The sequence below is a fragment of the Glycine max genome, chromosome 2 (genome assembly GCF_000004515.6).
Source record: "Glycine max cultivar Williams 82 chromosome 2, Glycine_max_v4.0, whole genome shotgun sequence".
Classification (NCBI taxonomy): Eukaryota; Viridiplantae; Streptophyta; class Magnoliopsida; order Fabales; family Fabaceae; genus Glycine; species Glycine max.
In genome coordinates this window covers 19,654,583-19,665,261 of record NC_016089.4, presented here as the reverse complement: position 1 = coordinate 19,665,261, position 10,679 = coordinate 19,654,583, and the positions used below count along the sequence as shown (strand labels likewise).

The 10,679-nt window shown below is 36.8% G+C and overlaps 1 protein-coding gene across 1 annotated transcript; it reads right to left on the bottom strand.

Annotated features, from left to right (window-relative positions):
- Positions 1 to 6,402: 6,402 nt before the first annotated feature.
- Positions 6,403 to 9,468, bottom strand: BZIP68 (bZIP transcription factor bZIP68). The gene is made up of 3 exons (NM_001250115.3): positions 9,016 to 9,468; positions 7,770 to 7,993; positions 6,403 to 6,888 (listed from the first exon to the last, which is right to left on the bottom strand). The coding sequence occupies exons 1-3, from the start codon at positions 9,399 to 9,401 to the stop codon at positions 6,644 to 6,646; spliced, it is 855 nt and encodes a 284-aa protein (NP_001237044.1). The 5' UTR covers positions 9,402 to 9,468; the 3' UTR covers positions 6,403 to 6,643.
- Between the last annotated feature and the right edge of the window lie 1,211 nt (positions 9,469 to 10,679).

Below are 10,679 nucleotides of genomic sequence, written 5' to 3'. Positions count from 1 at the left end.
CTCCTTGGAGGTCAATCTTGTGATCTATCTCAATCCCAAAGAGAGAACATCTTTCATACAAGATGCAAAATTTTAGATAAAACTTGTTCTCTCATTGTGGATAGTGGATCTTGTTGCAATTGTTGTAGCACAAGATTAGTTTCCAAGTTGAACCTCACTATCATTCCCCACCCAAAACCTTATAAAATTCAATGGCTTAATGAGCAAGGGGAAGTGATAGTTAACCAACAAGTGAAGGTACCTTTCTCCATTGGGACATATAAGGATGAAGTTAATTGTGATATAGTTCCCATGGAGGCAAGACATATTCTTTTAGGAAGGCCGTGGCAATTTGATAGGAAGATCATTTATAATGGCCTAACTAATGAGATTACCCTCACCCATCTTGGCACTAAATTTGTGTTGCATCCTCAAACACCTTCACAGGTGGCCAAAGATCAACTAACTATGAAAGATAAGAGGGATGAGGAAGAAAAATTAGAAAAACAAAAGAAAAAGAAGGATAGTAAGGCCTTGTCTTCAAAGGCCAGGGGGAAGGAGAAAGAGGGAAAGGATTCCTCCAAGAAGATTGTTAAGAAGGAAAATCATTTTGCAACAAAAGGTGATATTAAAAGAGCACTCCTTCTTAAACAATCTTTCTACCTTCTCCTATCAAGGGAAGCATCCATTAGCACTGCCACAATTCCTACATTTGAGACCTTACCCCCAAAGGTCCAAGAACTCTTACATGAATTTGGTGATATATTTCCCAAAGAGATACCCCCTGGGCTACCTCCTTTAAGGGGAATAGAACACCAAATAGATTTAGTCCCAGGAGCAAGCCTTCCTAATAGGCCAGCCTATAGGACTAACCCTCAGGAGGCTAAGGAGATAGAGTCTCAGGTTAAAGAATTGTTGGAGAAGGGCTGGGTCCAAGAGAGCCTAAGCCCATGTGCTGTGCCAGTGTTGTTGGTGCCCAAAAAGGATGGTACGTGGAGAATGTGTACAGATTGCAGGGCCATCAACAACATCACTGTAAAGTATAGGCACCCCATTCCTAGACTTGATGATTTGCTTGATGAGTTGCATGGTGCCAATATCTTTTCAAAAATTGATCTTAAAAGTGGTTATCACCAAATCAGGATGAAAAAGGGTGATGAGTGGAAAACTGCTTTCAAGACCAAGTTTGATTTGTATGAATGGCTAGTGATGCCTTTTGGGCTCACTAATGCACCAAGCACCTTTATGAGGCTTATGCATCATGTCTTAAGGGATTTCATAGGTAGATTTGTAGTTGTTTATTTTGATGATATTTTAGTGTATAGTAGGAGCCTAGATGATCACTTAGGACATCTCAGACAAGTTCTTTCAGTCCTTAGGAAAAACACCCTCTATGCAAATATAGAGAAGTGTACCTTTTGTGTAGATAATATAGTTTTCTTAGGTTTTGTAGTTGGTAGAAATGGGGTCCAAGTGGACCCTGAGAAAATCAAGGCCATCCAAGAATGGCCCACCCCAAAAAGTGTGGGAGATATTAGGAGCTTCCATGGGTTAGCAAGCTTCTATAGAAGGTTCGTTCCTGATTTCTCTACAATTGCATCACCTCTCAATGAGCTGGTGAAGAAGAATGTGGCATTTACCTGGGGTGAAAAACAAGAGCAAGTCTTTGCTTTGCTCAAAGAAAAGCTTACTAAGGCACCTGTTCTAGCTCTTCCTGACTTTTCTAAAACTTTTGAGCTAGAATGTGATGCCTCTGGAGTGGGAGTTGGAGCTGTATTGTTACAAGGTGGGCACCCTATTTCTTATTTTAGTGAAAAACTTCATAGTGCCACCCTCAACTACCCCACCTATGATAAAGAGCTTTATGCCTTAATAAGAGCCCTCCAAACTTGGGAACATTACCTTGTTTCCAAGGAATTTGTCATTCATAGTGATCATCAATCACTTAAGTACATTAGAGGGCAAAGCAAGTTAAACAAGAGGCATGCAAAATGGGTAGAGTACCTAGAGCAATTTCCATATGTTATCAAATACAAAAAGGGAAAAACAAATGTGGTAGCTGATGCCCTCTCTAGGAGACACACATTGTTTTGCTCCCTAGGAGCTCAAATTTTAGGATTTGATAATATTAGGGACTTGTATGCTTTAGATGAACATTTCTCTCCCATTTATGAGAGTTGTGGGAAAAAGGCCCAAGATGGATTCTATTTGGCTGAGGGGTATTTGTTCAAAGAGGGAAAGCTTTGTATACCCCAAGGATCCATTAGGAAATTACTTGTGAAAGAGAGCCATAAGGGTGGGCTCATGGGCCACTTTGGGATAGACAAGACCCTTGTCTTACTCAAAGAAAAGTTTTATTGGCCCCATATGAAGAAAGATGTCCATAAGCATTGCACTAGGTGTGTGGCTTGTTTACAAGCCAAGTCTAGGGTGATGCCTCATGGGCTATACACACCCTTACCCATCCCATCTGTACCTTGGGTAGACATTAGTATGGACTTTGTCCTTGGGCTTCCTAGAACCCAAAGAGGAGTAGACTCTATCTTTGTGGTGGTTGATAGGTTTAGCAAGATGGCACACTTTATACCATGCCACAAGGTGGATGATGCTTCCCACATCTCAAAACTCTTTTTCAAGGAAGTTGTGAGACTCCATGGTTTTGCCTAGGACCATTGTGTCAGATAGAGATGCTAAGTTCCTTAGCCACTTCTGGAAAACCTTATGGGCTAAGCTAGGAACTAAACTTCTTTTCTCTACCACTTGTCATCCACAAACTAATGGGCAAATAGAGGTAGTGAATAGGTCTTTATCCACCCTTTTAAGGGCTCTTTTGAAAGGCAACCATAAGTCTTGGGATGAGTATCTTCCTCATGTAGAATTTGCCTATAACAGGGGGGTTCATAGAACCACCAAGCAGTCCCCTTTTGAGGTTGTCTATGGGTTCAATCCCCTAACACCGTTAGACCTCATTCCCCTCCCACTGGACACTTCTTTTATACATAAAGAAGGGGAATCTAGGTCAGAATTTGTAAAGAAGTTGCATGAGAGGGTTAAGAACCAAATAGAGAACCAAACAAAGGTGTATTCAACTAAAGGCAATAGAGGAAGAAAAGAGCTAGTTCTTAATGAGGGTGATTGGGTTTGGCTCCATCTTAGGAAGGATAGATTCCCTACTAAAAGGAAATCCAAGCTTAGCCCTAGAGGGGATGGACCTTTTCAGGTTTTGGAGAGGATCAATAACAATGCCTATAGGTTGGACCTCCCAGAAAAGTATGGAGTCAGCACCACTTTTAACATTTCTGATTTAACTCCTTTTGCAGGTGGAGCTGATATTGAGGAGGAGGAACTAACAGATTTGAGGTCAAATCCTCTTCAAGGGGAAGGGGATGATGCAATCCTCCCTAGGAAGGGACCAATCACTAGAACCATGAGCAAGAGGCTCCAAGAAGATTGGGCTAGAGCTGTTGAAGAAGGCCCTAGGGTTCTCATGAACCTTAGGATAGATTTCTGAGCCCATGGGCCAAGGTTGGGTCCAATTATCTTTGTACATATTAGACTAGGATGTCATTATATTTGGTCCTTGTATTTAGGGCTCCATATTGTAGGTAGGGTACCCTAAAAATATAGGATTTTTCAGCCCTTGTATTTTTGGGCACCTCGACTAGTTTTTGTATTAGTGGTAGTTTTGTAATTTCACATGCACTAAGTGGATATTTGATGTGTGTGGTTGGAAATAAATTTAATTGAATTGGTAGAAGCCCAATCCAATTAAATTTTAGAGGGGGAGGTGAGCATTTGCTTACTACACCCCATTGTCACATCATATAGTCACACTTTGTGCATGTCCTTCATGCTTTTCATGCCTCATGACACCTAAGCACACTTAGTGGAGAATCTTGGAATTGATCTTGGATTAGTGGGCTGAACCATAACTAGAATTCACTAATCATAATTAGTGAAATTTTGGCTCCAAAGTTTGGCTCCACAAATTCAATTTCAAATTCAAGTGAAATTTGAATTTCCCTCCAATTTTGTATGACACTTAGGCTATAAATAGAGGTCATGTGTGTGCATTTTTTTCAACTTTGATCATTTGAATATTAACTTCAGATTTCAGAGCTCTTTTTGAGCACAAAATTTCGTGCTCTTCTCTCCCTCTCCCTTCATTCATCTCCTTCTTCCTCCAAGCTCTTATCCATGGCCTCCTATGATGGTGAGCTTCTTCTAGACTCATCTTCTCCTTGAAGTGGCGTCTCCTCTCTCTCTCTTCCTTCTCCATTCCGCTGCCATTTATCTTCCAAGAAGCAAAGGAATCCATTGATGAAGAAGATCCTAGGCCTACAAGCTCCAATGGAGCTTGCATCAAGAAGCTTCACCACTAAGAGAGTGTCTTGGATAAGAAGCTTAAAAATGAAGCTTCAATGGAGGAAGAGAATGAGATAGAGATAGAGAGAGAAAGAGAGAAAGCGGTGTGGGAATGAAGGAAAGAGAGGGAGAGAAGTTGAATTTTGAAGTGTGTCTCACAAGACTCTCTCATTCATCGAAGTTACCACAAGTGTTACACATGCTTCTATTTATAGCCTAGGTAGCTTCCTTGAGAAGCTTCCTTGGGAAGCTAGTGTTACACCCCTCCAATAGCTAAGCTCCCTCATGCCAAAATACACGAAGGAATAAGGCTTTCTTGAGAAGCTTCCTTGGGAAGAAAGTGTTACATCCCTCCAATAGCTAAGCTCACCCCATGGAAACACACACCCCTCCAGTAGCTAAGCTCACCCCTCCCCCCCCAAAAAAAAAAAAATACATGAAAATACAAAAAAGTCCCTACTACAACGACTACTCAAAATGTCCTGCAATACAAGGCTAAAATCCTATACTACCATGGACCCAAAATCTACCTTGAGGCTCATGAGAACCCTAGGGTCTTCTTATGCATCTTTGGCCCAATCTTCTTTGAGTCTTCTATCCAATGCCTTTTTGAGTTAGGATTTCATCAAGTGGGTTTTCATAGTAAAGGAAAATGTTGATGGTTCCATCTACAGGTTCAAAGCAAGGTTTGTAGCCAAGAGATTTCATCAAATTCATGGCTTTGACTTTCAAGAGACATTTTCTCTTGTAGTCAAGCCTATCACCATTCATATTGTTCTCACCCTTGCTCTGTCACATGGGTGGGAGTTGTTTCAGCTTGTTGTGAATAATTCTTTTCTAAATAGGCTTCTTGAAGAATTTGTATTATGACACAACCTCCTAGTTTAGAAGTTGCAGATAGGCCCCTAGTCTGCAAGCTCAACAAAGCTCTCTATGGCTTGAAACAGGCCTCAAGGCAATGGTTTGATAGGCTGAAATCTACTCTACTACAATTTGGATTTGTTGGGAGCAAATATGATTCTTCACTTTTCATCTACAGGCAGTAGGTGCATATTGTCTATCTTTTAGTCTATGTGGATGATATCATCATCGCGGGTAATTCTGCTTCTCAAATTCAGCAGCTCACAACCAAACTACACACTGCATTCCCTCTCAAGCAACTTGGTCATTTGGATTATTTTTTGGGCCTAGAGATCAAGTATCTACCCAATAACTCTATATTGATGACTCAGAGTAAATATATTCGTAATTTACTTCACAAAACTCACATGGATGAAGATCACTCTATTTCTTCTACCATGGTTTCTAATTACAAACTATCTCGACATGGTGCTGATATTTTTCATGATCCAACTCTATATAGATTTGTAGTTGGTGCCTTATAATATGTTACTCTTACTAGGCTTGAAATCAACTTTGTTGTCAATAAAGTTTGTCAATTTATAGTTGCACCTCTTGACTCTCATAGGATGGGGGGAGGGGTATTAGAATATGTGTTTGTATAACTTAGAAAACAATTTTGTAAAATGATTGTAAGGGTTGTTAGCGTTAGTTCAGGGGATCAGAGGTCTATACATACCTTTATTGTAACTAACTCTTCATATTACAATAATATTAATTTCCTTTCTCTCTAATTTTCTCTCTTCTTTTCTCGAATAATTACAATACTAATTTTCATGCTATATTTACAATTTTTGTTTATTAGTGTTAATAATAAAAAAATTCATATCTTTCTAATTAAAATTGCTAAAAAATATTTTTCCAAATTATTATTATTATTTTGATTTATTGTTAAACATAGATATAATTAAAATTATAATAGTTCTCGAAATAATTTCATCAGTTAAATAATAATCTTAAAAAAAATTAATGGAATGCTATAAAAAATTCATATCACTCTTGGGTGCCTTACACTATTTGGGTGTTAAACTCATTCTCCATTGTGTAGATTTACTTCTTCTGTTGTCGAAATCTTACAATCATCGGTTGAAAAGTTATTTTTTATGTTACAATTAACCAAAACAACGTACTAAAAAAGAGGGGGGCATCCAAAATGGTGCAAACAATAAGTTTCATTGAACTGCCAAAAACTCAAAACGACGTCTATGTTAAAGATAAGAACGCAACATGTTATGGTCCCAATATAAGTTACAAGAACAGCACCTAAAAAAGCATATCACAGAACCTCTAACAAGTTCGACCGTATTTATAAATCCAATAAAACAAAAGAGAAAACGAACGAAAGAAAGAAGAGATGAATAGAAAACCTTAGAGCCCCCACTTCAGAAGTTATAGAACATTAGAACACTATAAAATTGAATTTCATCTTTGTTCTTGAAGCTCGGCTTTTTCTACTCTTTAAAAATGATTGCATCTGGAAACACTCAGAGATCTTACTTTCTGATCCTTTTTGAGTTACCCTTCTTAGGCCCTTCTGCTCGATGTTTTCTCTTGGAAGTACTGCTGCAACCCACAGCATTAGAGGCAGACTGAGATGGCATATGATGCCCATGCACCACAGCAGGGAACCCAACAGCAGAGGTTCTGCAACATCGACATGATCAAAACCTTTAAAATGACATCTAATTAACATGAACTGCATTAGGTCAGCTTCATAACACATTCTTCACCAATAATGACCACACGGGACTTGGATATTATTATTATTTTGACATCTTAAAATCACTCTCTGTTTAGCATGCATAAAAGTGAATCTTCTTGTTTGGTGAGTCCGTTGGAATTTCCATGTTATAAATTTGTTCTGATTTTGGCATAAGCAGAAAATTTACATTTCAACAAAAGAAGACTTTTGTTTCGAAAAAGCTCAAAGGCGATTTGGTGATTTTAACAATTATATAACATGATTAAACTAACCCATAAAATTTTTCAATTCAGACACAAACAGACTAAACATAAATGAACCCATTCATTACTTTATTTAGTTCCACATAACCCATAAAATCACCTGTATCTCCTTAAAAAAATTAAGAGGACAATGAAATTTACAAGACTAACAAAGAAAGGTATAATTAGCAACTTAAAAAGGCTTATTATCCTTGAAATTGAATGATCTAGGCAAATGCATCATCATATTTAATATCAAGTTAGCATGGTTCATGGATATGTTCACAAAAACTTTGGTCAATGAAGACAAGGTTATAACGTATTTATGTTCACAAAAACTTTGGTCATTGAAGACAGGTTTATAACTTATTAATGCTCTGGGCTCTGGCGATGCCAATACATGAAACAATGAAGTATTAGCATATAATTCATTTTAAGAAAACAACCAAAGTGGAAGGCTAAACCATGCCAAATCATGAAAGCAAATTAATCAAGCAAAGTTGTTGTTGTCTCCACTGAATGCCCAAAACAAAACAGCAATGGCAATAAAAGGTAATACAGCTTGCAATCGCAAGCCTTACCCAACAAGAGCACAGCAGACTCCTGCATGGTCATTGAAGCACCATATGTACCACGCAATTGCAAGCAAAGCCGCAAAGCGTTGTTCTCAGCATAGCAGCACTGGAGCAAATGCCCCAGTCTTCTGCATTCCCCTTCTAGGTACCTACTCTTCATCTCAAGGTTTTTCACATACAACTTCTTCCTCTCCCTTGACCTCACAGCAGCATCCCTGTTCCTCAACTGCCTGAAAAACACATTGAATGCAACTCTCAAAACCACAATAATCATCCCATCAAATTCCATTTCCAACGAAATCTTCACAAAACAAATACAACAAACAACCAAACCTCATTTGGTTATGAACCAATAAACACAGGTATTCTACCAACCAAACCTTATTTGGATATGAACCAATAATCGCGACAGGGCCATCAACACCCAAATTCTCAAAAACAATAATTTGATTCGTTTACATTAAATTCATAAACTTGACCAAATTCACATTCATTATATTCTATCAATGCAACTCTGATAGCAAATTACACATTGATATCCTGTAACCAACTACATCAAACAATAAAAATAATATAAATAAAATAAACCTCTTTCATGAAAAGAAAAATATGTTTTCAGAAAAATAATAGATCAAAGGAAAATATGCGCAAAAATGAACATTTTATACAATCACATTACTTATTAATACATCGAAATTTATCTAATCCGAGTCTCAACAACATCAAACTATAATATGTACAGTGTCCAAGTCCAACAATAACAAATAAACTCACATCCCCCGCCCCCCCCCCCCCCCCCCCCAAAAAAAAAAAAAAAAAAACTTTAAGCACATACATAAAACTTTTAACAATTATAAAAGACTAAATAGTCTATCCATTATCAGTGTAAAGGGACTTTACACCATAATTCAATTACAAACCGTTATGAAATATAAAAATTAAATTAAAAATCATATCTTCTACCTGATTAGTTGAAATATACACGGTCAGCATGTAAGAATTAGGGTAAAATATATTTTAGGTCCCTGTGAGTCAAACTTGGTTTAAGTCTCTATAGGATAAATCGATCAATTTGGTCCTGTACTAAAAAAAACAGTGTATTTAGTCCCTGCACACTGACACAGACGACCGAGCAACCAATTATGTACTAAATTCACCTGTTTTTTTCAAGGTATAGGGACTAAAATTGATCAATTTGAAACAACAAGACTAAAACCAAATTTGACCGAAATTAACAAGAACCAATTTTTACCTCTTTAATTTCTTCGACATGGGTTCATCGGAAGCAGCATCATCGGTCTTGTCTTTGTCGGAGCCTTCCTCGGACTCTATTTTTGAAGGCGGGCTCACGGGTCCTTCCTTGGGCTCCTCCACCAGAATCTCCTCGAAGAGCTTGTAATACCCGGCCTCCGAAGACGGCGTCTCGGGCAAAACGACAGCGTCGTTTTCGGCCTGCGTCATGAGCATGTTCTCGATCTCGGACAAAACGGGGTCGTCGTTCGGGGAGGAATGATTGTCGGTAACAACAGGAACGGCGTTGTCGTCCTGCAAAAAATCATCGACGTTAAGTTCAGGTATGTCGTCGAGGAACGATTCCCAGTCGATTTGGGTGAGTAGGGTTTCTTCTAATTCGTCCATGATGGGAACCAGGGAAGGGATTATTGAGTTGAATTTTGGAGAAGAGAAAATAATTTATTTATCGAGATTTTTGAGAATGCGTTGTAACTTGCGGGTTAAGGAAAAGAGGAAGCGGAGGTGGAACCGCGTGGAATTTTTGTGCCGTCACTCAACCAATGGGATCGCGTATAGTGGCACATCTTTTACACGTGGCTCATGGCTCGTGGCAACCACCCAGAATTCTCTAACTTTACACGTTGTCTTTTATTTTTAAAACTTTCCTATTTAAATAAATGAAGAAAGTGGGCGGAAATTTCCGTTTCTGATCTTAGAACGTAAATAAATTATGACCAGGAAAATTAACTGTTTGAAAAATATAAAATAATAGAAAAATAATAAAATTAAATTTATTTGAAAGAAATAAATAAAAAATTAGATAAATATATTGAGAATAAAAATAAAAAATATATAAAAAAATTTAATATTTTTAAAAATGTTACTTCAAGTAGTATTTCAAAAAATATTAAAAACTATTTAAATTTTTTTCAGTTAACCTAAAAAGTTAGAAATTACGTGAAATGTGTCGACTCAAATGATAAGTCTTCAGCAAAATCAAAGATTAAAATAACTGAAAAATATAAAATAAAATTATGATTTATTTAAAAATGGTAACTAGAAAATTTGATAAATATATTCAAAAATAAAAATGAAAGAAAATATAAAAGTTAAAAGTTAATATTTTTTAGCGTTTTAAAAAATACTACTTCAAATAACGTTTAAAGAACGCTAGAAACTAAAAAAAATTATTTACTGAATAATCAAACAAATTTTTTCAACTAATAAAAAAGATTAAAAATTAAGTAAAATATTTTATTAAACATAATCTTAATAAAAGTTTAGGTTAAAAACTACTTATTTACCCGTGCGACCTTGATTTCTACGTACTTTTAAAATAAATAATCTAGGTATATCACAATTTACTTAAAAATAAATATTAGAAAAGGTTTTAATAGTTATAGATCTAGTTAATGTTGCATAAACTGTGTTAACATAATAACTTGAAGCATATTAAAAAAGTTAGTGTCGGAGTAACAAATATCTCTAAAGGTTTTAATAAGAAAAAAAAATACCAACAAAAGCAACACAAGATCTCTATGCACGCATGTTTGGAATAGGCAAATTTCCCAGTTTGAGGCTTATTTACAAATTATTTCTCCATTTGGGGTCTTTTTTAAAGTTTTTCTCGAGGGGGGCTGTTTTTTACGTATCCTGCACGAAATATCCATGCAAAACACCAGC

Bases quoted from the DNA above. Each gene is read 5' to 3' on its own strand.
- BZIP68 (NM_001250115.3), bottom strand. From the start codon at position 9,401: ATGGACGAATTAGAAGAAACCCTACTCACCCAAATCGACTGGGAATCG. The intron at 7,994-9,015 runs GTAAAAATTGGT...TGTGTTTTTCAG, and splicing joins ATGTCGAAGAAATTAAAGAG to GCAGTTGAGGAACAGGGATG. The intron at 6,889-7,769 runs GTAAGGCTTGCG...TCGATGTTGCAG, and splicing joins GTCTGCTGTGCTCTTGTTGG to AACCTCTGCTGTTGGGTTCC.